Source organism: Physella acuta, unplaced genomic scaffold, assembly GCF_028476545.2.
Source record: "Physella acuta isolate Inbredline_101_S28 unplaced genomic scaffold, ASM2847654v3 ptg000543l, whole genome shotgun sequence".
In the NCBI taxonomy this organism is placed as follows: Eukaryota; Metazoa; Mollusca; class Gastropoda; family Physidae; genus Physella; species Physella acuta.
The window spans coordinates 40,305-66,874 of NW_026732062.1; the positions used below are offsets into that span (position 1 = coordinate 40,305).

Below are 26,570 nucleotides of genomic sequence, written 5' to 3' on the forward strand. Positions count from 1 at the left end.
TCTTTTTTACATTTCTTGAGTTACCTCCCTGCCCGTTACTACAACAGGATCTGACCAACAGACAAGGATCCAATGTTAAAAATAGCAACACAGTAAGTGACACTGTTGAAAACAGCGTGGAAGTGGGCCAAGAACGTTACACATTCAGAACAAAACTACATGACTACATACATGAGCCTAGAACTTAGATCCATATACTATATAAAGTTTTTACAGTGTGCCATCTTACAAGTTAATAGCTAGATCTAGGCCTTTATGGATATTATATATATTTATATATTATTATAGGCATATTAATAATAATTAATAATACAAATATAACAATTAGTATAGTAAGTATAGTTAGTTAAGTTTAGTATAGGCCTACCACTACCTATAAAGTATAAATAAATCACTAAACTAAATATAAAAATAAACATGGGTGCTTGGTTTAGTTTTAACAAAGATTACAGAATACTTATACAAGGTAAGTTAATCAGTTTTTGGTTCAACTTATGGAATACACTATTATGCAGTTATAATGAAAATTATTGTTAGGCCTATAGTTACAGTATAATTGGCAAAAATTGTATTTAATATTTTAAAAGATTTGTTATGCAACTGAGCTAGGAATGAGCTTAGAATTGTTTCTGTGGTTGTATTAAAACAGGTCTTGATGCTTCTGGCAAGACTTCACTGTTGTACAAGGTGAAGCTTGGAGAGGTTGTTACAACAATACCCACTATTGGTCAGTTTTTTTATGGCAATTTATAGGCAGTAAATGTTTATATTCTCAAGCATTTTTTACTTTGATAAGTTGAAAAAAAAATTCTGTTACAATTTTTTTTGTTTAATTAAAATGTGGCTATCACTGTGTTATGGAATGACAAGTTTAAATGGTTAAGCGTTTGGATGCTAGCCCCAAGTTCTCAAGTTCAGATCTAGGTTTGGACTGGTGGCTATCAGACGTCCTTGAGTCCACCCAGCTCTGATGAGTACCTGACCTACATTGGGGAAAGTAAAGGCAGCTGGGTATAATGCTGACCACATTATGCCTTCATATGCCAAGGTCAAGAAACTCTACTTCATCTGCCCAATGGTTTGCTAGGGCTAAAGAGGAACTTAACTTTACTAATTACTTAATTACAAGCTGTAGCTTGAATCAAACAATGTTTTTATTTCAGGCTTTAATGTGGAGACAATCCACTGGGATGGAGTTTCTCTTGTAGCCTGGGACATTGGTGGGAGAGATAAAATGGTGAGTTGGTTGATGGTCAGTGTTGTACTGACCACTGCTGGACATTCAGGCTTCTGATACCTTCACTAGCCTGTTATTATTAACATTTGAATACAATTTTAACCCTAAACCTAGCCTCAAAACTAGTCTTAACTACCTAAACAATAATATAATAAATTTACAAATTTTTAATCTTAAAGAAAAATTTATAAAAATGTTATAGGGTCTAATTGATAATTGTTTTGTTTTAAACTTTTTTAAAAACATTTTTGATCAGTTAGAAACCAAATAAATTACTTCTACATAAATAATAACAAAACACTTAATTAACATATCAAATCTATAAAATGATTATGAAATTTTTCAGCGTCCTCTTATCCGCCATTACTACGCCAACACACAAGCTGTCATCTACATGATAGACAGCAATGACATACAAAGATTAGATGAAGCCATAGACGAGCTTATAAAATATGTCATAACTGTAAGTGGCCATTCATCTTTTTGTGTGCTAGTGATGTGTTTAAAGAAAATATTGTTGTATCATGGTAGTGTGTTCACATCTTACATGTAAGATTATATGTTAGTCAGGTTTCTTTCAGTTTATTTTTTCAACATTCCATCAAAAGTATCAAAGTATGAATTAATTTAATTATATAGACAAGGATCTAGGATAAAACAAGGATAAAAATAACCAGGAAATGCAAGAAATATCATCCATATTGTTTTAGTCTTGTTTTTTGTTGCGATTTCTTGCTTATTTTAATGAAGATTGTTAGATGGAATCACCTTCAGTGATTCCTTATACATTATATTTTTAAATATTTGAATAAATTTGAATAATTTCTAAAAATTTATGTTACAGTATACTAATTTTAATTTACAATATAGCCTACTAAAAGTTAGTTTAGTTTACAATATAGCCTACTAAAAGTTAGTTTAGTTTACAATAAAGCCTACTAAAAGTTAGTTTAGTTTACAATATAGCCTACTAAAAGTTAGTTTAGTTTACAATATAGCCTACTAAAAGTTTGTTTAGTTTACAATATAGCCTACTAAAAGTTTGTTTAGTTTACAATATACTAAACAGATGAGTTGGAAAGCTCGTAGGAAGTATTCTGTGTACCTCTGTTTTATGTAGTTGGATACTTGTGTTTACTGATGTTGGGAATAAGTATCTAGTTGTTGTATCCTGTATGTTTGTAATGTAGAAAAAGTATATTAAGTCATTAATTGTGATTCTGTTGTATTTCTGTCATGTATAAAAAGTATATTAAGTCATTAGTTACCTACTCTCTTGTTATGTACTCAAGCAAACCAAACCAAATACATTTTTTTTTAAATTCTACCAGGCAGATGAGCTAAGAGACACTGTGGTCATGGTCCTGGCCAACAAACAAGACCTACCCAACGCCGTCCCATCACAAGAGATTGTAGACAGGCTGAAAAAAAGATTTCCTCGCGTCTCGCAGAGTAAGTTTAAACTTTATCTAAGCGGTGACTCAGGGTGGGGAGAGTTAAAAATAGTCCAAACATTTTCACTTCCAACATATAATTAATCAGTTTTTAATAACTACAATTGTCCATGTTTAAAATTAAAAAAAAAAGAGTTAACCCTTTTGACAGTTAAGTTTAAAGTAAATAGATCTAGATGATTTAAGAATGTTAGGTTCAGGAAAATATTTCTTCAAAATGTAACCAATGAAAATAAAATAAACTTTTTTTTTTACTTCCAGCAATATTTGTGTTGCCGTGTTCAGTGTCTACCAATGCTGGTGTGCACGAAGCTTTGAATGAGTTTGTGAAACAAATCAAATTGATGAAAGCTGGGAAGGCAGAGAGGAGTTACATTGATGTGCACAAATCTATGGAGGAAGACTGTTCAAAGGGAGGGAATTCATTATATTCTATCTGGCCTGAATACTTCAAGAGTTATCTTTCTTACTTCACTCAAATTTTTTCCAGTGAGAAACAAAAAAATATTTCTGTAGAGGTAAGTGCTGACAGGTCAGCCGAACTCTTGGACACTGTGACGTCATCAAACACAGGAGACTCACAGGAAATGGTCAACACTGACACTCAGCTCACCAATGCCCAACAGTTAGACATTCAGCAGACCAATGCCCAACATGTAGAACCTACTGACCAGTCTCAGCCTGTGTTAGACTCACACAATAAAAGTGCTGACCTACACAAGTTATCTGGTGACCTTAAGCTCACCAGTTATGACCGGCTTGAACTCAATTCTACCAGGACTCTGAGCTAAGTCTCTAAGACCTTGACCACCCACAGAAGCACAGCCAACCTACTGCAATATTTCTTGGTTAAATGTACATTTGAAGCTCCTGTTTCACTGACATTATTAGCAGTATAAAAACATCCATAGGGTTTACATAGAACATGTGAATAGTCCAAAAGAAATGTAAACAATGACCATGTTTTTTGTATGGGACAGCATGGCCTAGTGGTATACTTGCTAGATGTCTAACCTGAAAGTCTTGAGTTTGAATCCTGGTTCATCAATAGAATGTTCCTGAGTCTACCAAGCTCTGATGGGTACTTAACTCACATTAGGGAAAATAAAGGTGGTTGGGCATAGTGCTGATTACACTATCCCTTCATATGAAGAGGTCTATGTGTAACAACATGTATTCTTTGTTGTTGTGGGTTTCATACAGGAACACGAGCAACAGTGGCAACTTGAAATGACAACTTTATTTACACTATGTACAGATAAATCCGTGGTACATCCATATTTGAAGATCAACTGATATAGGTACAAATAATAATCACGACTCCAAGTCATGGAGACATCTTACATTCACTGCCCTCGTTCCAGTCCCAAGTCCTAGCACACAACAACCGTTCACCTTTTGCTCTCCCTTTTATTCACTACTTTCTCTCCCCTTACGTACATGAGCGATCTCACCCAAAAGCATGGATAAACACATGAGGATCGCTCAGACAGTCCTTCCGCTAGCCAGGTATTCTTCATTCATGCAACTTCATGTAAAACACAATATAATATAAACATACATAATTATACAGTCTGTGACACGTCCCCCCTTCAAATAAAATTTTGTGTAACAAAATTTATAAATACAATATTGGTAGGGCAGGATCGTGTGCCAGACAACAAAAAATTGTGTACAACTCAAAGTAGAGTAAAATATATTCATTTTAGACTAAGCACTTGTAGTCATAAATTTATAGTGCATACAAAAGACAACAGTATGTAGTGACTATATCACTGATAATTGAAATATGTCAGTGTTTTGAACAAAAACTTTAAATGTACAAGCATTATATGTAATATTTAATGCATCAATATACATTCACATAGGAGAAAAAAACATTTCTATTACCCAGTAATTGTAGTATAAACAAGATAAATGAGTTTAGTAAATTACCAAACTATAATACATCGTTGAAATTATCAAAGACTTGATTCAACTCATAATTTAAATAACTATATCCTATGTAGTAAAAACAAAGACTTCCTTATCATCAAGGTATGTTATTACCACGCATGAGTAATATACTTTGTTGTCTCCCCTAGTCGACCCATTTCAGTCATATCTAGGTCACAACACAACAACATTGCCTTTCACAGGTATGACTAACACACAATTCATCATTGAGACTTCCGTCTTATTGTTATGCGGAATAATAGTCTCTAACTTTTACTTGATTTACTTTATTCACTGTTAATTAATAGTATAGAATAGGTTTAACATAATACAGTTTTCATTCTTTTGAAATATTACACAGTTTATATTACTGATACAAATTGTTTGATATCCATATTTTACAGTTACAGACTGTATAATATTAATGAACTGTCAATTGACAATTTAATCTTAGCATCCTTGTTTAACTCAATAGCATGAGTAATCGTTCTTGTGTAGTTGACGATGGCCTGTTTGCCATCTCTCCCTCAAATTGTATGTGTATCTTTTAGCTTTGTTACCATAATTATTTCCTAGATTTCGTGTAACTTGTGTTACTTCATTTGTTTTAATATTCTTCTCTGGTTTCTGAACAACGTCAGTAGTTATCTTGCTTTGTGTACGTTCGTTTGGTTCATCAACCAACTCAATATAAATATTATGGCATTGCTTTGGCCTTTCATAATACATCTTGCTTCGGTATCTTCCATTAGTATACCTATTCATACTTTTGTTATTCTGATTTGAACTTGATACATTATTTCTTAAATGACTGTATTTCTCACATAACTTTCTGTGTACATAATTGTTTCTTCTCTGATTTGCCAACCTATGCCAACATTGATTTTGGTAATGACCTGCTTTTCCGCAGTAAAAACATCTAGATTTTGGCTTCTTATAAACATGGTGACTGTATTCATAGTTTGCAAAATTTCTTTTTCTTTCATTCTGTGCATTAATGACATTAATGACATTCTTATTAACATGGTGACTGTATTCAAAGTTTGATACGTTTCTTTTACTGTCAGTTTGTAATTTATTGACATTGTAGTTTCTAGATATTGTTTCATCTTTCTTAACTTCCTTGTGCTTCTTTATTGATTCTAGTTCACACATAAATTTATGTGTTAATTTCTCCATTTCTTTGTTAAATTTATTCTTGAGTTCTAGTATATCTTCTTTATAGTTTGATTCCAATTTTCGAAGTAAATCTTCAATAGGTACGTTCTCTTCATTGTGGCTTATTAAGTTCACTGATTCATTAATCATCATTAGTTTATCATGATTCCTGCCATTCTCCGATGGACTTATTAAATCATCACTGCCATTGACTGATGGGCTTATTAAATCATTTTGATTACTATTCTCTGATGGACTTATTTCTTTTTGACTGCCATTCTCTGATGGACTTACGATACAGCTTTCACTAATATTCTCGTGTACCTGCGTATCATTCAATAAAGAGTCAATCTTAAGACATTCTAATGTATCTGTCACCTTTAAATCATTATTAAGTTCACCCTCTGTTTTTTCCTTGGGTTTCAATTCTTCCTGGACTATGTTACTCTGTTCTTCATTCCAAAGGTTGCCAATATTTACTTCTTCAAGTTCTGCTTTAAATTCTATCTGTTCACTTTCTAATTTTGGTTCATTTGTGTCTGTTATAGCTTTCATTTCTAATAGTTCTTGTTCATATGCTAGTTCATGTAGGCCAACTTGTTTTTCCATAGTTTCAGCCCTTTTATCTGCTCTCTGTTTTCTGTTTCTTTTTTTCCGCTTTCCTTTTGGTTGTACAGTCTCTTCTACTTTATCTAATTCTGAAATGTCTTCTTCTTTATGCATGTCTGTAATAGCTCTTGATCTATTACACACTATTTCTATCATATCATCTAGTTCTCTCAATACATTTCCATGAGCTCGTCGGGGTTGTTCTGTTTCTTCGTCCCATGCTTCTTTTGCTTCTTCTATGTCTTTTTCAAGTCGATTGGTTGCCCAGGCTATCTGCTTATTCATCTTCTTAATGCCTTGCGCCCTCGCTAGTGCTAGATATTCTTCAAAACATGACATTTTGATATATTTTCTATGACATAAAATATAAATTCATTAGTTGACAATAGATAAATGTTAATTAATTTACAATACCCTTTCTTGTATTCTGGCTTTGTTCAGTTGATTAGAGACATCTAGTAATCCAAGAAAAGTTCATAGTACATATATAGTACAAGAATAGTTCACTTTGTTGATTCCAAAAAGTTGAAAAAAATTCAAAATAGTTCTAGTAGCCTGTTACAGAGTAGAAATTTGTCCAGTTTTAGATAAGACATCTTTAGGAACAGTTTAGGAACAGTTACAAAAATAAACTTGATCTGCTAAATCCAAACAGTAGAAAAACTTGAACAGCTAATCCATATAGAAAAAACTTGAACAGCTAAATCCAAACAGTAGAAAAGAAACACTAAGACTTGATCGGCTAAATCCAAACAGAAAAAACACACAGACGATATTTACTCGACATTGGTGAGACAATATCGAAATAAGGTGATAAAAATTATCACGTTGATGACTTGACTTGAACAAGACGTCTGACTTGACTACAGCAACCCTTCTGACTTGAGTGTAGATAGATGACTTTCAAGAACTTGACGTACTTGGTAAACAGTGGAAGACCACAGACTGTAATATCTCCATTTCTGACATATGTAGCACCAATTCTTCAACCACTTGTGACATCATAAGTAACAGTAATACAATGTAGCAACATCACTTTATTGCCTCCACTTCTGACACCATATGTAACAACATGTATTCTTTGTTGTTGTGGGTTTCATACAGGAACACGAGCAACAGTGGCAACTTGAAATGACAACTTTATTTACACTATGTACAGATAAATCCGTGGTACATCCATATTTGAAGATCAACTGATATAGGTACAAATAATAATCACGACTCCAAGTCATGGAGACATCTTACATTCACTGCCCTCGTTCCAGTCCCAAGTCCTAGCACACAACAACCGTTCACCTTTTGCTCTCCCTTTTATTCACTACTTTCTCTCCCCTTACGTACATGAGCGATCTCACCCAAAAGCATGGATAAACACATGAGGATCGCTCAGACAGTCCTTCCGCTAGCCAGGTATTCTTCATTCATGCAACTTCATGTAAAACACAATATAATATAAACATACATAATTATACAGTCTGTGACACTATGAAACAGATGAACTCTACTTCATCTGCTGATGTGATGATGTTTTTTTGTATTTATGTATTCATATGTTTTGTATATGTGTAATTTCAATGAGGATATTATGTTAAATTTTGATATGGGGTTGTATCAGTGCCATTTACCGTAATGTAATTTCAAATTTATCATTCTTTGTTAATAGTAAAGAAATTAGGATACATTTTAAGATAGTGCTTTGATTGTGATTTTTGCACAAATAATAATTTTAAAAATGTATTGTTTTTGTTGTTATTGCTGTTTTTATGCTGAGTGATTTAATGTGTGATTGTTTTGTAAATATATTGCTAATATTTGTATATATATTTATTTTTGGAAACTTTATTTCTAATAAAATAACAAAGATATTATAGATGATGTTTTTTTTAATTATAAAGCATTAAGTACATTTAGTCAACTATACATTAAGAATAATTCGGTAGTATCGGCGTGGTCGAGTCGGTAAAGCTGATGGTTGCTAAACCGAATAATCTCGAGTTCGAACCCTCGGGCAGATGAGGCTCGTTAGCTGGGGACAGCCACTCTTCTAGGAGAGACAACTCCAAAATTAAACAACTGCTGCCTTGTAGTTTGTTCTTGGTTGGACAAAGGCTATGGAAGCAAATCCAAAAAAAAAAAAGCAGGCTGAAATCGGAGTCAATGGCCTCTATGGCGCATAACCAGTTGACACGTAACGCTTAATTGTGTTGGAGGCGAGGTCGAGTCGGCAAAAAGCTCATGGTTGATAAATTCGAACAAAGTCTCGAGTTCAAACACACTGGCAGATAAATCTCGATCCCCTTTAACATTAAAAATTAAGAACGAAGAAGAAGAAGAAGAAAGTAAATAAATACTGCATCATTTACAAACCTGAGTGAAAAGTTAATTAATCTAAACAACACAATGTTCTGAGACAGTATAAATATAAATATATATATATATATATATATATATATACCCATACACACTTGTTAGTATGTGTATAGGCCTACGCATATGTATATGTAGGCCTATTCAAATATTTTTTTCTGCTCGATATATTTAACTTTTTTACCACCCCACTCCATACATGGATTAACATATAGCTTATTACTATTCTCAACCGAACCGTTTTCCTCGGGCATTGCCCCCCCCCCCCCACTTTTATGTCGTCTCACCCCCTCCCCCCACCTCATCAACAATGCATCGTATTTCTTCTTTTACATGTTTTTCATCAAAGATGTTTTTAAAAAATAAAAGGCAGAACCTCGTTTATAAAAAAAAAAAACCCATCTCCCCCATCAATACTTCACACACTGTCACACAATGATAGAATCACGTGACCCCAGTGTGTGTGGTGTCTTTTACAATAACAAATCGACAGATCTATTCTACGATGTTACACATTGGTCATAAACAAACATTTAAAACAACTTTGTCCTAATTTTCGGGCATGTGAATAATTTTATTTAGTAATTATTTAATGTCTTAGGAAAAAAATAATTAAGAACATTGGGTTAAAACGTGGGATAAATAAACATCTGTTATGAAAGTGAGAAGTTTGGCATTAGCTTATGGTTTATAGACTCCAAAATTGTGCATACATATTATATATATATATATATATATATATATATATATATATATATATATATATATATATATATATATATATATATATATATATATATATATATATAGGCTTTTTATATAATGGAAAAAGCAAGCCCGCGCGGATGGTTGGCACTAGGCCCCGCGTAGCACACATTCTGTGAGTTCAATGCTTATAGCATCTGACTTTACGACACCTGACTTTACAACACCTGACTTTACAACATCTGACTTTACGACACCTGACTTAACTGCTTAGGAAACTTGTCCATGACTTCATTTAATTTATCCAAAATTTTAAAGACACACTGCAAAAGTTTGATGATTTTCCAACCAATTCGTTTATTTACTTTCCCATCAAACAAACGTAAGTAATTTTAATATATCGACTGTTAGATTATAAAATTCTAGATGTTTTCTAACATGAGATACATTGAAAGGCTGCTATCTCCTAATAACAATGTAAAATGTGTGAAGAATACACACACATGCATAGATAAAACCAATAGACACGGTGCCCTGTCAAAACGGCCCCGTCAAAACGGCCCCGTTAATATGACGCCGTCAAATCGACCCCCGACAAAACGACCCAGTCAAAATAGCCCCGTCAAAAGGGCCCCGACTTATTGGCTCCCGTCAAATCCCGTTATATTGACTCGCGACATATAGGCTCCCGACAAATGAGCTCCCGACATTTAGGCTCCCGACAAATGGACTCCCGACATATTGGCTCCAGACAAATGAATGGCATGACCACTATTGGCATAAAAGTAATTATTTATTTTTCCTACCTCCACTACCATATAACCTCTTTTAATTACCAGAATGAAATTGTTTTTCATGAACCAACATCAATTAACAAACAAATCAAGCCCTTAACAGCTAAATTCCACCAATTCTAAAGTTTTGATTATGTTTAATTTACAAGTTGCTTAAAAGCGAGCACAGAAGTGTAAATGTATGATATACATGATGTTTACAGGATAACGACATTTTGTTTTGATAACCTACAAGCATACTGGAGGTAGGAAGGTACATCGTGGACCCTTCTCCCCACACACTGTGTTGGAACAGCCTATAACCGACTCAATTATGGAAGTCATAGATAGATGACCCTTAAATTAAAACATACTATATTTTATAACAGATAAACTAATATAAAAATGAGGCCTGCCGAACAAGAGATGCATACGTTGTATTACATAAGAGTGTTGGATAAGCTAACTGTAAAGAATGTTGATGAAGGGGTCCCACTGGCAGGTGTCATATTCAATGAGACCGCTTTGCCGGGAGACTTAGTCTCTACAGAAACGTTATTGTCAGTGGTCCTTTTGTCTGGAGCCAAATTGACAGGAGCCTATTGTGACGGTAAAACCGTTTAGGCCTAGCTCCATGTTTTTCTTACACCACCCTCTACCTGCTCTATTACCCCCCCCCCCCTCTACAACTACGTGTCGTACATTCTTATCTTTCACCCCCCTCACAGGCTCCTCTCTAGTTGGCTAGATTGTCCACGTGACACACCGCCAATGTTTTAATGCATATAAGGGGATGCAACAAAGAAATCTCGCACTCTCCCAGCACTGAGCTCAGCTGGTGGTGTCGCACGCGGCGTTGGGGCCGTCGGCCCGACCTCCACGTGTTTTGGGTTTGGTTTTACTAATTATTTCTTTCTTTTACTTAACTTTACTTTTATATGCATATTTGATTAACAGTGTAACAAGGAGTTTTAATAAATACCATATATAAATATTATCTTGCTGTCATGTATTTTTACATAAACACTTTACATTGTTACTTTACATTGTGACAGTCGATAACTTACCTGAATTACTTAACTTTACACTGCCCGTGCCTTAGCACACAGGGCATTTAAATACTTATTTGATGTAAACTATTCCTGCCTGTGACGTAATTCCACGCGGCAGTTGAGTAGACATTTACCTACATTTTGTACTACTTTTATCCTGCACGTGTGTCAGCCACGGAGCAGTAGATATTATATTATACACAGCCTCATTCTATTTTACTACAGGCCGTAAACTGCGGGCATTGAGTTGACCCGTAGTCATCGGACCTGCTATTTTATTTTATTAACCGGCCGTAAACCCTTGCCAGAGACAAGAGGTCATCGGACCTGGTAAGAACCAATTATCATTTTAATAAGGCTGTAAACTCTGGGCATTGAATTGACCCTTAGTCATCAGACCTTAATATTATTACCTCTAGTAAAGCTATACTAGAATCTATATTCCCGGTAAAGAAGCGGCGCAGACCCTCTTACCGGTTGAATACCAGCATTTCACTGATTTTACTATTATATCTATTATACGGTACCAAATAATTATCTTTTACCGTTAACACCTATTTGTCGTGAGCCAAAATGACGCTAGTCTATTTGTCGGGAGTCGTAATGACGGGGGCCGTTTTGTGGAAAAAACTAAATGCCGGGAGCCTATATGTCGGGAGCCAAAATGACCGGAGCCTATTTGTCAGGAGCCTTATTAACTGGAGCCCTTTTGTCGGGAGCCTATATAACGGGAGCCTAAATGACGGGAGCCTATTTATCGGGAGCCTTTATGACGGGGTCCATATGTCACTGGCCATTTTGACGGGGCTCTTATGTCGGGGCCGATTTGTCGGGGCCGATTTGTCGGGGTCGTTTTGACGGGGCCGTTTTGACGTCGCACGATAGACACTGATACACGCAACCGTGACCAGGTTTCCGAAGGGATTTTCCAAAATTAAGAATAGCGCAATAATTATAAATAGCACTCGGGGGAATTTCTTGTTGACCTAATGGAAAAAAAGAAGATAGGAAGGTGGCGCTGCGATCTATATCTAATCTATCTCGAAGGGGAAACAACAGCCGCTCCCTTCTGATCACGGCAAAATATTTGATCTAGGGCTTATTCTATTATTAATAATAATAATTTATTAAGCCTATTATTTTGAATTAAATACCCAAATTACTTATTTGAAATTAGTATAAATGTTAAACGTTTAGACTAGAATCTACAAGATTATAAAACAACAACAAATAAAATGGGCGCATTGTTTAGCTTTAGCAAAGACCATGATAGAATAGTTATTGCGTGTAAGTAAATCATTTTCTACGTTCATAGTAAAACTTATCTAATATCTAATCAATTTAACTGTAAAACTCGATCTACGTGAAGCATAAACATGCATAATTAATAATATGTTGTAAGTTTTCTAAAACTTTCACAAAATCTGGACACATATCGGTATGACTAATAGGCTACATGCCTATACTATACATTCCTATACTATAAAGTTACAATAAAAGTACCATAGACTATTTTAAATGAAGGTCTAATAATATGATTAGGTCTGGATCCATGGTGCAAGACTTCACAGTTGTTCAAACTAAAGCTTGGAGAGGTTGTTACAACAATACCCCCATTTGGTCAGTTTTTTTTTATCATACATTATTAATTATTAATAATTATTTATTTAAAAACCTAGGCCTATATTGCCTATATATAATATATTTCTTTTATTTTAATATCTAGGCCTAATTTACTAAAACATTTTAATTAGGCCTATTTATAATTTATTTAGGCTATGGTGTTTAAAAAATCAATGTCTTTAAGCTATTATTATACAATTTAAATTAAAAAAAACAGCTGTTGGTGTTGCTAAAATTTTTATTTTTATAGCAACATCTTATTCTTAATTTATTAAATTTTTTTATTATCTTTAGGTTTCAATTTCCAGAAACTCAACTTGAATGAAGCAATTGACATTTGTGGCAGAGATAAAATGGTGTGTTTGATCAAATATTTTCTGTCTGTTGCTTATTATAGTTGGCCGTTAACTGTAATCAAATTTTTTAAAACTTGGAAATTAAAAAAAAAAAGGTTGTTTTCTTTTGGACAAAGAATCAATTTATAATTAAAATAAAATTGTTGTCTTATAATAAGAATAAATTCCATTATTAGCAATTCAGCTATGTGATAAAAATGTTGACTTTATCAACTTTATGCCCAACACAAAAATAAACATACATTTACACTCCTTTTTATAACCTTTGCCTTACCAACCATAGAATATTATCTACATTTTTAAATTAATAGCTTATTGATGCTAATTTTAATGAACATTCAAAATAATTTTGGTTATAACAGTTTTGCGATACCTGTGTAAATTATTTAAAAAAAAACCCACATTGGTTAAACAAACTAAAAACATATTAAGTTTATTATCCAGAGCTTTTAACATCATTTCAGCGTCCCCTCTCTCGTGATTTCTACGCCAACACAGATGGAGTTATCTACATGATTGACAGCAATAACAGAGAAAGATTAGATGATGCTATAGACGAGCTAATGCAGAAATTCTTAACTGTAAGTAAAAAACTGTCATTGTGTGCATAAAGTTTTTGTATTGTGTGAGAGAAACATTTTTTTAAAATGGGAATATGAGCTGAGATAAATTATTTGTCGTTATGGTCTTGGTTAACCAAATTTTTAAAAAAAATCTTGGATTGCAGCAGCCTTATGATTTGATTGACACTGTGGTCATGGTCCTGGCCAACAATCAAGATCTACCCAATGCTCTTTCCTCCCAGGAAATTGAAGATCGGCTGAAGGAAAAATGTCCTCGCTGTAGACAGAGTAAGTTTTTATCTAATTGTCACTCAATAAGTCTAGGCTTTAGTTTAGGTGGTTTTTCTTTTAGTTCAGGTGGTTTTGTTTTAGTTTGGGTGGTTTTGTTTTAGTTTGGGTGGTTTTGTTTTAGTTTGGGTGGTTTTGTTTTAGTTCAGGTAGTTTTGTTTTAGTTAAGTGGTTTTATTTTAGTTTGGTAAATTTTGTCAGGTATTAGCTGGCTATAGATTGTTTTTGTTGTTTTTAAGCTCTGTATGATTTTTTCCTGTTAGCTACCACCTAATAGATAATTAGCTATTGGTTTGGCACGAATTAAATAATTCATTTCCTTTAACACATTGAACTCTAGGCTACTTATTCTTTGTTAACATTATAAATGTGTTTTTATATACTTGCCAATTAGTTAAAAGAATAAAAATCTGGGGTTGAGAAGAAAATCTGGCCAAAACATTTATACAACACGCATTGTGTAATATGTGATAGTTGTGTGATAACTTTGTGATAACTGTGTGATAACTATGTGATAGCTGTTTATTACATGTGGTCTTAAAGACATTCTGATACACATCTGATACGCTGTTCCAACTGATACATTAAGTGTTTCATTTGCATTTTTTGGAATGCATTCAAGTCTCACAACATTTACTCTAGTCTTTTTTTTCCAATACAAACAAATCAAATGAACCAAAGTCTGATTAAAAAATGATGCGTTTAAATTAGTTTTAAAAGATTCATGGGTAACTAATTTACTTTATTGCTTTACTTCCAGCAATATTTGTGTTGCCGTGTTCAGTAACCACCAAAGTTGGTGTGCATGAAGCTTTTGATGAATTTGTGAAGCAAATCAAATTAATGAAAGCTGGGAAGGCAAAGAGAAGTTACATTGATGTGCACAAATCTATGGAGGAAGACTGTTCAAAGGGAGGGAATTCATTAAATTCTATCCGGCCTGGTTATTTTAAGAGTTATCTTTCTTACTTCAAGCAGATTCTCTCCAATAAGAAACAAAAAAATAATTCAGTAAAGATGAGTGCTGGCAGGTCAGCAGAACCAGTGGACACTGTGACGTCATCAAACACAGGAGACTCGCAGCAAATGGTCAGCACTGACACCCAGCTCACCAATGTCCAACAGGTAGACCTACAACCTACTGACCAGTCTCAGCCTGTGTTAGACTCACACAGTAAAAGTGCTGACCTACAATGACCTACACAAGTTATCTGCTGACCTTAAGCTCACCAGTTATGACCGGCTTGAACTCCATTCTACCAGTACTCTGATATAAGTCTCTAAGACCTAGACCACCCACACAAGCACAGCCAACCTACTGCAACATTTAAAAGTACATTTGAAGCTCCAGTTCCACTGAAATCATTAGCAGTATAAAAACATCCATAGGGTGTACATAGAACATGTGAATAGAACAAAAGGGTCCAAAAGAAATGTAAACAATTTTTTTTTTATGGGAGAGTGTGGCCTAGTGGTATACTTGCTAAACTTCTAACATGTAAGTCTCTAGTTTGAATCCTGGTTCGTCAATATCGTTACGATCCCTAGGGATCATTAACCTTGTTTGGCCCCATCGAAGGGGACGTGACCTGATGCTCATAAACTAAGGTGACCAGTGCTTGAATAGCCGGCAATGTAATTAAAATGAAATGCGAAGGCATGGTCACGGATCGGCCAGTATAGGCCGTGAGAATCTGGGGGTCTGGCCGACCACACCCTTGATTGGAATCGACACTGTGGGCGGTGCAGAATTGGAGTCTGCGGGACTCGGATAGTAACTTGGCCAGTGGCCAACAGCCCATAAATTACCTTTTGACGCCACGGACTGACCGTTGATGCTTGACCTAGGCTAGTGACAGTCCGTGGTTTCTGGCTGGAAAACCCATGGCCGGAGATGACCCTGGGGTAGACCCCACACTTGCCTGGGTGGCTGTTCTCATGGTAGAGCATGAGGGACTCAAGTATTTTAGGGGACACAGGCACACACACAGACACACATCCGGATGGTTAGGGTGAGATGGGACGTCTCTGTGAGCTGGTGGCAAGCCACGAGATGTCTGTACTGTTGTAGACCTAGGATTGGATAGACCGTTAGGGAGAGAGTAGATTAGTCGGACTAAGGACTTTAGTTGTTGTAGATGGTTATATATTTTTCTTATTGTGTTCCATGTGGTGGCGGGTTAACGTTAGTTAGTGTATCTTTATTATGGCAATAAATAGAAAAGATTGATATTGGTATTTATTAATTCTTATTTTCTTATTCTTGTTTACGATTCCCTGACTAGTTCAAAAAGATTAGAGAAGGGGGTCGTAACAATAGAATGTTCCTGAGTCCACACAGCTCTGATTAGTACCTAACTCACATTAGGGAAAATAAAGGCAGCAGGGCAAAGTGCTGACTGCACTATCCCTTCATACACCGAGGTCTATGAAACACATGAACTCTACTTCATCTGCTGATGTGATGATATTTTTTGTATTTATGTATTCGTATTTTTTGTATTATGTGTACTTTCAATGAGGATATTATGTTCCATTTTAATATGGGGTTGTATCAGTGCCATTTACCGTAATGTTATTTTGAATTTATTATTTTACTAGTGGTAAAGAAATTATGATAAATCTTAAGACAGTGCGCTGATCGTGATTTTTGCACAAATAATAATTTTAAAAATGTAGGCTATTGTTTTTGTTTTTATGCTGAGTGATTTAATTTGTGATTGTTTTGTAAATATATTGCTCATATACATATTTATACATATATTTATTTTTGGAAACTTTATTTCTAATAAAATAACAAAAATATTATAGATGATGTTTTTTTTTAATTATAAAGCACTAATTATACATTAGGAATAATTTGGGAGTATTAGTAAACAAATATTGCGTGATTAGCAAGTCTGAGTGAAAAGTTAATTAATCAAAACAGCCAAATGTTCTGAGAACAACTTACTCTTTATGCGTCTAACCTGAGCTTGTTGCCTACATTTTAGGCCAAATTAATTATTTAACACAAGTTCGCAGGGGAAGGAAGCAGTTTTATTTCACTTTATTATAATACTGTATATTTCACAGTAGCTTCCCTTTATGGTTACTACAACAAAATATCCGGACAACCTGTTATTTAAAATATTGATCTAGATTCTAGAGCTTCGGAGTCAGAACGTAGAAATCTAGATTCTAGATCTAATATAATATAATAATATCACGCTCGACTACTAGCCCGAAGTACCCGAGTTCGGATCTCGGTTGGGACTTGTGACTGTAGGACGTCCCTGAGTCGACCCCGCTCTGCTGGGTACCTGACTCACGTTCCCGTGTTACTCACTAAAAAACACACATTTACTAAACACTACTAAACAGGCTGATTAACCCCTTTATCCACCCCCTGATTGAGGCCCTACATGATCGTGAGACGTTCCGTTTAGTCAGTCGCAACTTCTTTTTAAATAAAATAGTAGGTAGTAGTGCCAGGCCCTATTGGGATTGGTTAAGTTAAGATGAGAAACGTTAAGGGCAGGGCCACAGTAGTGTAGGCTAGGCCCTAGACTTAGTCCTGACCTTGATCTATGTTGTAGAGCTCTGTCAATAGACTATTGAATAGTCAATATTAATACTATAGGCTATAAGTATAGACTATAATGAATAGTGTCACCATTACTATACTAACATACTACTATACTATTAACTAATACTATAGTTAGTATTAGTATAAATAATATAATTATAAATATAGTGTCTAAGAGTAGCTAAGACATAGCCCTGTAGTACTCTTAAGTCTTCTAATAAAACAACTAGACTCAAGAGAGTTAAGATTCTATGTCACAGTTGACACAGTAGGCTATTTAAAAAGTTTTTTAAAAAAATTAAACATAGATCTATATTAAGATTAAGGAAGATTAAAAAAATAAACGTTGATTTTTATTTAGTTTAAAGTTTAAAGGGTTTGCTCTAAATTGCTGCTAGTAATCTTTTCAAGACATTTAATGATTTATTTTACCAATGCTTTTTTTCTAACTAGAGTCTTGTAGAGTTAAAGAAAATGTTGATGTTTATTTTCTTACATTTAATGCATTTAAAAAGGATTTTACGAAGGTTTTTTTACTTGTTTTCTTATATATTATATGTGTAGGCTCAAGATAAAAAATAAACATGGGTGCCTGGTTCAGTTTCAACAAAGATTATAGAGTACTTTTACAAGGTTTGTTATGTAGAATCTAGATCTGAGTTAGAGTTGGGATGTGAAACTGAACAAAACTGGATGCAGTGAAGCAGAATTATAAAAATTATTGTTAAATTATTTTTAAGCGGGGCATCCATTTTATCATGGTCTGGGGCGTGGTCTGACTTTTGTGATGACAAAAGTGTGCCCTCCCCCTGAAGGCAAGTTTCATTTTTTAAACAATTGGCCACATTACTTTATAGATATGATTAAGTTGGTTTAAAGTCAAATACTTTGATCAAATTTTCACAATAAAGCTAAGAATTATTTGATGGTGCTGTTTATCAGGTCTCTATGGAGCAGGCAAGACAACACTGTTGTACAGGTTAAAGTTTGGTGATGTTGCTGCAACTATACCCACCGTTGGTAAGGTTTGTTAACGTCATTAATATAATTGCTTCTTTTGTTAACTGATAACTTCTTTTAAAAAAACTACTGATAAATATTATTTATTATCAGATATTCTAAATTATTTTAGACACATTTTTCCTTTTTTGTTACTTTTTTGAGTTTCAGCACATTATTATCTTTTAATTATTAAAAAATAAAAGCTGTTTGTGTAGTTTTTGTATTTATTAAAAACTGTTAACCTTTTTTAGGCTGTAATCCGGAGATGATTTACTGGCAAGGTTTTTCTTTGGTAGCATGGGATGGTGGTGGGAGAGAGAAGACAGTAAGTTGGTCAGTGTTGTGCCATGTCCAGTGCTGACATCTAGTGAAATGATACATTCACCGCATTATAATCAACAGATTTAAAAATCTTTGACCTTAACTTAAAGACTTTTATATTCCAAAAAAAAGTACCCAAAATGATTTATAAATTAGCAGACACACTTTTTGAAAAATAAAATATTTAGATTAATTTGTATTTTTGAGAGATCAATACAACAATATGCTATTATATTCATACATACCTATAAATCTATACACATATATCTAATTTAAGCATTGACATATTATTTTTGAAACTTTTTTCAGCGTCCCCTCTATCGTCATTACTACGCCAACACAGATGCTGTCATCTACATGATTGACAGCAACGACAGAGAAAGATTAGATGATGCTATAGACGAGTTGATGCAGTGTGTATTAACTGTAAGGGACCATTCTTTTAGTTTAAATAATGTCCAACAAATAGTTTGATTAATAAAGTAGGAGAAGGTTTCACTTAATAAAATGTTAGCATCCATACTTGAATATATGACAACCACTTTTCACTGTATGTAAGTAAATTGTTAAAATCTTAATAAAAGAGAACCACTGATTAGCTTTCGTAACTTTATAAAAAAAAAATTAAAATTTGGGAAACCATTGGTCAGCTTAAAAACCTAGATAATTTTATAATTTTTTTTACCAGTGTCTATCAAGGTACTGTTTCTATAAGATGTATGTGAGGTTGTTAATAACTTGGTAGTGTCATTTTTTGTATTTGACCTAGTAGAGTTTAAGCAGGGTTTAAATTTGTGTGGACATAGTTTGCAGTTTAATTCCAGCATTTAAAAACCTAACACCCCTTTTTAAGACAATGCCATTATTGCAGTAATAATGTCCAACAAATAGCTTGATTAATAAAGTAGGAGAAGGTTTCACTTAATAAAATGTTAGCATCCATACTTGAATATATGACAACCACTTTTCACTGTATGTAAGTAAATTGTTAAAATCTTAATAAAAGAGAACCACTGATTAGCTTTCGTAACTTTATAAAAAAAAAAATTAAAATTTGGGAAACCATTGGTCAGCTTAAAAACCTAGATAATTTTATAATTTTTTTTACCAGTGTCTATCAAGGTACTGTTTCTATAAGATGTATGTGAGGTTGTTAATAACTTGGTAGTGTCATTTTTTGTATTTGACCTAGTAGAGTTTAAGCAGGGTTTAAATTTGTGTGGACATAGTTTGCAGTTTAATTCCAGCATTTAAAAACCTAACACCCCTTTTTAAGACAATGCCATTATTGCAGTATTATTGGATATGTTTATTGAACAAACTTAATAAAAAAAAAATCCTACCAGGCAGATGAGCTGAGAGACACTGTGGTCATGGTCCTGGCCAACAAACAAGACCTACCCAACGCCGTCTCATCACATGAGATTGTAGACAGGCTGAAAAAAAGATTGCCTCGCATCTCACAGAGTAAGTTTTTCTTTGTCTCTGTAGTCTCTTTATTTATTGCAGGCTAAAAGTTAAGTTGCTCACGACTACTAGCCCGAAAGTCTTGAGTTCAGATCCCAAGCTTGAGTCTGTAGAACGTCCCTGAGTCCACCCAACTAACGTTAGATACCAGACTCACGTTAGGGAAACAAAGGCAGCTGCTCATAGTGCTGACCACATTATCCCTTTGTATGTCCTGGTCATTGAAACAAATAAACTCTACTTCATCTGCTTCATGTGTCTCTGGATGAACATGAAAAGATGATCAACAGCTCAGTCAAAATTAAATAAAGATTTAATGATTTAGTTTTTTAAATGAATCTTGCATCAATTCATAAATTCATGATTCTCTCACCACACTTTTACAGCACATAATTATGTTTATACCAGATTTGCTTTATTGATTTTTTTCATAACAAATACAAAAACTTAAATTGCTCTTCTATTATATAAAAATTACTTGAAAATAGTAATAGGCTTTTAAAAATTTTCTTCCAGTAATATTTGTGTTGCCGTGTTCAGTAACCACCAATGTTGGTGTACACGAAGCTTTTGATGAATTTGTGAAACAAATCAAATTAATGAAAGCTGGGAAGGCAGAGAGGAGTTACATTGATGTGCACAAATCTATGGAGGAAGACAGAACCAGGGGAGGGAATTCATTAAATTCTATCAGGCCTGAATACCTCAAGAGTTATCTTTCTTACTTCACGCAAATTTTCTCCAGTGAGAAACAAAAAAATAATTCTGTAAAGATGAGTGCTGGCAGGTCAGCAGAACCAGTGGACACTGTGACGTCATCAAACACAGGAGACTCACAGGAAATGGTCAACACAGACACTTTAAATACAAACGTCCATCAGATCCTCAGCTGACCTACCTAAATAATTCACACAATGAAAGTGCTGATCTACATCAGGAGTCTGAGCTAAGTCTCAAGGTCTAGACCACCCACACAATCACGGTTGACCTAGTGCAATATTTCCTGGTTTAGTTTAAAATAAATTTCTAAATCCCGGGTTCAGTGATGTCATTTGCAATACAAATAAATCCATGGAGTGGACAAGATCAAGCTACTAGTTCATCACATATTGATATGTTTTGCCTTAATTAAATAGATCATATTTTGATAAATGTATATACAGAAAGTAGACATACACACAATAACTATCTGTGACTTACTGAACTAGTACATTGTGAATTTTATTAAAACTGAATATGGAGTTTATAATATGATCATTCCTTGTATATAGTATAGAATAAAGAATATTTCTAGATACTGCTATATTAGTTTTTGTTCAATTAATTAGTTTTTGCTACCTCTGGGTATTTTTTAAAAAAAATTAACAATTTATTGTTAATGTTTGTACTGCTGTTGTTTATTTATATAGAGAAAAAATTTAAAAAATTTCAATAATAGATAAATTTCTGACTATAAATTGTCGCCTACAAATAATTATGTAAAAAATTCTATGCTTTGCTTATCTACCTACAATGACTTTATTTAGGTCTCTACACGGCATCACAAAAGCTTTTGCTAAATATATTTTTGTGGACAACAATGAATTAATGACGTTGATAACATTTCACCAATATTTCCATTAACGTAATTTTAAAAAAGTTATTTACATAAACAACAGTTAGTGTAGATTTAACAGTATATTGGTGTATGTTTTAAAACTACTTACTCTTTACCACAAAGCTTGTCATAAAAAATATTTACATGAGCCTAATGACACTATGTTCATAATAAGCAGGGGAAATAAACAATTCATTGTTTTCTTTTTTACATTTCTTGAGTTACCTCCCTGCCCGTTACTACAACAGGATCTGACCAACAGACAAGGTTCCAATGTTAAAAATAGCAACACAGTAAGTGACACTGTTGAAAACAGCGTGGAAGTGGGCCAAGAACGTTACACATTCAGAACAAAACTACATGACTACATACATGAGCCTAGAACTTAGATCCATATACTATATAAAGTTTTTACAGTGTGCCATCTTACAAGTTAATAGCTAGATCTAGGCCTTTATGGATATTATATATATTTATATATTATTATAGGCATATTAATAATAATTAATAATACAAATATAACAATTAGTATAGTAAGTATAGTTAGTTAAGTTTAGTATAGGCCTACCACTACCTATAAATAAATCACTAAACTAAATATAAAAATAAACATGGGTGCTTGGTTTAGTTTTAACAAAGATTACAGAATACTTATACAAGGTAAGTTAATCAGTTTTTGGTTCAACTTATGGAATACACTATTATGCAGTTATAATGAAAATTATTGTTAGGCCTATAGTTACAGTATAATTGGCAAAAATTGTATTTAATATTTTAAAAGATTTGTCATGCAACTGAGCTAGGAATGAGCTTAAAATTGTGTCCGTGGTTGTATTAAAACAGGTCTAGATGCATCAGGCAAGACATCGCTGTTGTACAAGGTGAAGCTTGGAGAGGTTGTTACAACAATACCCACTATTGGTTAGTTTATTTAATGGCAATTTATAGGCAGTAAATGTTTATATTCTCAAGCATTTTTTACTTTGATAAGTTGAAAAAAAAATCTGTTACAATTTTTTTTGTTTAATTAAAATGTGGCTATCACTGTGTTATGGAATGACAAGTTCAAATGGTCAAGCGTTTGGCTGCTAGCCTCAAGTTCTCAAGTTTGGATCTAGGTTTGGACTGGTGACTATCAGACGTCCCTGAGTCCACCCAGCTCTGATGAGTACCTGACTTACATTGGGGAAAGTAAAGGCAGCTGGGCATAATGCTGACCACACTATGCCTTCATATGGCATGGTCAAGAAACTCTACTTCATCTGCCCAATGGTTTGCTAGGTCTAAAGAGGAACTTAACTTTACTAATTATTTAATCACAAGCTGTAGCATGAATCTAACAATGTTTTTATTTCGTCAGGCTTTAATGTGGAGACAATCCACTGGAATGGAGTTTCTCTTGTAGCCTGGGACATTGGTGGGAGAGATAAAATGGTGAGTTGGTTGATGGTCAGTGATGTACTGACCACTGCTGGAAAGTCAGGTTTCTGGTACCTTCACTAGCCTGCAGTTATTAACATTTGAATACAATTTTAACCCTAGACTTAACCAAACTCAAACCTACCTCAAACAATAATACAATACATTTTTAAGTCTTAAAGAAAAATTAATTTAAAAAGGTATAGTGTCGTTGAAAAATGATTGTTTTAAAGTTAGTTCTTTAAACTGTTTTTATCAGTGAGAAGAAACATCAAATCTATAAAATGATTATGAAATTTTTCAGCGTCCTCTTATCCGCCATTACTACGCCAACACACAAGCAGTCATCTACATGATTGACAGCAATGACATACAAAGGTTAGATGAAGCCATAGACGAGCTTATAAAATATGTTGTAACTGTAAGTGACCAGTCTTTTTTTTGTGTGCTAATCATGTGTTAAAGAAAATATTGTTGTATCATGGTAGTGGGTTCACATCTTTCATGTAAGCTTATATGTTTGTCAGGTTTCTTTCAGTTTATTTTTTCAACATTCCATCAAAAGTGTCAAAGTATGAATTAATTTAATTATAAGACAAGGATCTAGGCTAAAACAAGGATAAAAATAATCAGCAAATGCAAAGAAACATCACCCATATTGTTTTAGTCTTGTTTTTGTAGCGATTTCTTGTTTATTTTAATGAACATTGTTAGATGGAATCACCTTCAGTGATTCCTTATACATTATATTTTTAAATATTTTAATAAATTTGAATAATTTCTAAAAATTTATCTTAGTTTACAATATACCAAAAGTTTGTTTAGTTTACAATTTAGCCTACTAAAAATTTGTTAAGGTTACAATATACTAAAACAGATGAGTTGGAAAGCTCGTAGGAAGTATTCTGTGTACCTCTGTTTTAATTTATGTAGTTGGATACTTGTATTTACTGATGTAGGGAATAAGTATCTAGTTGTTGTATCCTGTATGTTTGTAATGTAGAAAAAGTATATTTAGTCATTAATTGTGATTCTGTTGTATTTCTGTCATGTATAAAATGTATATTAAGTCATTAGTTATGTTTCTGTTGTATTTCTGTCATGTATAAAATATATTTTAAGTTATGATTCTATTACCTACCCTCTTGTGTTATGTACTCAAGCAAACCAAACCAAATACATTTTTAAAACAATTCTACCAGGCAGATGAGCTGAGAGACACTGTGGTCATGGTCCTGGCCAACAAACAAGACCTACCCAACGCCGTCTCATCACAAGAGATTGTAGACAAGCTGAAAAAATTTCCTTGCGTCTCACAGAGTAAGTTTAAATTTTATCTAAGCAGTGTGGGGAGAGTTAAAAATAGTCCATACATTTTCACTTCCAACATATGATTAATCAGTTTTTACTAACTACTATTGTCCATGTTTAAAATTTAAAAAAAAGAGTTAACCCTTTTGACAGTTAAGTTTAAAGTAAATAGATCTAGATGATTTAAGAATGTTAGGTTCAGGAAAATATTTCTTCAAAATGTAACCAATAAAAATAAAATAAACTTTTTTTTTACTTCCAGCAATATTTGTGTTGCCGTGTTCAGTAACCACAAATGTTGGTGTGCATGAAGCTTTGAATGAATTTGTTAAACAAATCAAATTAATGAAAGCTGGGAAGGCAGAGAGGGGTTACATTGATGTGCACAAATCTATGGAGGAAGACAGAACCAAGGGAGGGAATTCATTATATTATTTCTGGCCTGAATACCTCAAGAGTTATCTTTCTTACTTCACGCAAATTTTTTCCAGTGAGAAACAAAAAAATATTTCTGTAGAGGTAAGTACTGGCAGGTCAGCAGAACCAGTGGACACTGTGACGTCATCAAACACAGGAGACTCACAGGAAATGGTCAGCACTGACCCTCAGCTCACCAATGCCCAACAGTTAGACATTCAGCAGACCAATGCCCAACATGTAGAACCTACTGACCAGTCTCAGCCTGTGTTAGACTCACACAGTAAAGCTGCTGACCTACACAAGTTATCCAATGATCTTAAGCTAACCAACCATGACAGGCTTGAAATCCATTCAACCAGGACTCTAAGCTAAGTCTCTGAGATCTTGACCACCCACATTCCCCCTGCCTGATAGATCTACTTGACCTTTAAACCCTCAGTGATAAGAACAATACAAGGTCTATGGGATGTGCATCATACATCTGTTTCTTCAATGGTCAATCCTCAGCAGTAGAGAAACAAAATCTAAGGCTACATCCTACAATAGATACACACGTAATTCTGTTCTTAAAGACAAAAGCTATGAGGTTTTTTTAAATTAATGACTTAATAAAGACAATGTGAATGTTGTTTGTTCTGATTAAATAGGGTAATACTTATCACTTTGAAGATCATGTTTTTGTTTAATATAATGTAATACTGGTCAATCCTTGATAGTAACAAAATTGTTATAAATGTAATGGTACTGCCAGTAATATCTTAACATTATGCAATTATTTATATTTTCTGAATTTTCCATATAATTTATTATAAATAAGTTGTTATTGCTGTTTATAAGTGATGGCATCATTGTATAGTTGAGTATTTGACTGATGTTTATAAGTGATGGCATCATTGTATAGTTGAGTATTTGACTGATGTTTATAAGTGATGGCATCATTGTATAGTTGAGTATTTGACTGCTGTTTATAAGTGTTGGCATCATTGTATAGTTGAGTATTTGACTGCTATTTATAAGTGATGGCATCATTGTATAGTTGAGCATTTGACTGCTAACCAGAAAGTCTAGAGTTTGGATCCCCAGCTGGAGTCTTAAAAAAGTCTCTGAGTCCACCCAGCTCTAATGGGTACCTGAGTCACGTTAGGAAAAGTAGAGGCAGCAGGGCATAGTGCTGACCACACTATCCCGTTATAAGCTGAGGTAAAAAAAAAAACAAGTGAAGTCTACTTCACCTGCCTCTAGGCACCGTAAGGTTCTAGAGGGTACTTTACTGTTATTATTGCTGTTAACATTTCTCTAAAATCAAACAAACCCGAGTGATTTCCCAACACCTTTATTTTCATGG

General features: G+C 33.9%; 4 protein-coding genes across 5 annotated transcripts; all 4 read left to right on the forward strand.

The window, feature by feature from the left end:
• The first annotated feature begins 395 nt into the window (after positions 1–395).
• On the forward strand, positions 396–3,838 carry LOC131945990 (ADP-ribosylation factor 3-like). The gene is made up of 6 exons (XM_059306622.1): positions 396–466; positions 650–727; positions 1,164–1,237; positions 1,584–1,700; positions 2,569–2,689; positions 2,953–3,838. The coding sequence occupies exons 1-6, from the start codon at positions 418–420 to the stop codon at positions 3,480–3,482; spliced, it is 969 nt and encodes a 322-aa protein (XP_059162605.1). The 5' UTR covers positions 396–417; the 3' UTR covers positions 3,483–3,838.
• Positions 3,839–12,314: 8,476 nt separating this feature from the next.
• LOC131945992 (ADP-ribosylation factor 1-like) lies at positions 12,315–16,916 on the forward strand. 2 transcript variants are annotated; one of them, XM_059306624.1, is made up of 6 exons: positions 12,315–12,577; positions 12,833–12,910; positions 13,208–13,269; positions 13,734–13,850; positions 13,997–14,120; positions 14,881–16,916. In XM_059306624.1, the coding sequence occupies exons 1-6, from the start codon at positions 12,526–12,528 to the stop codon at positions 15,315–15,317; spliced, it is 870 nt and encodes a 289-aa protein (XP_059162607.1). In that variant the 5' UTR covers positions 12,315–12,525; the 3' UTR covers positions 15,318–16,916. The 2 variants fall into 2 exon arrangements, with proteins under 2 accessions (XP_059162607.1, XP_059162608.1); XM_059306625.1 differs by having other exon boundaries at positions 14,000–14,120.
• A 994-nt stretch (positions 16,917–17,910) lies between these two features.
• LOC131945997 (ADP-ribosylation factor 3-like) lies at positions 17,911–21,371 on the forward strand. Its single transcript, XM_059306629.1, has 7 exons — positions 17,911–17,956; positions 18,253–18,321; positions 18,631–18,708; positions 18,942–19,015; positions 19,321–19,437; positions 20,358–20,478; positions 21,019–21,371. The coding sequence occupies exons 2-7, from the start codon at positions 18,273–18,275 to the stop codon at positions 21,369–21,371; spliced, it is 792 nt and encodes a 263-aa protein (XP_059162612.1). The 5' UTR covers positions 17,911–17,956; positions 18,253–18,272.
• Positions 21,372–22,610: 1,239 nt separating this feature from the next.
• Positions 22,611–26,553, forward strand: LOC131945995 (ADP-ribosylation factor 3-like). The gene is made up of 6 exons (XM_059306628.1): positions 22,611–22,735; positions 22,919–22,996; positions 23,436–23,509; positions 23,799–23,915; positions 24,697–24,814; positions 25,068–26,553. The coding sequence occupies exons 1-6, from the start codon at positions 22,687–22,689 to the stop codon at positions 25,595–25,597; spliced, it is 966 nt and encodes a 321-aa protein (XP_059162611.1). The 5' UTR covers positions 22,611–22,686; the 3' UTR covers positions 25,598–26,553.
• Positions 26,554–26,570: the final 17 nt, after the last annotated feature.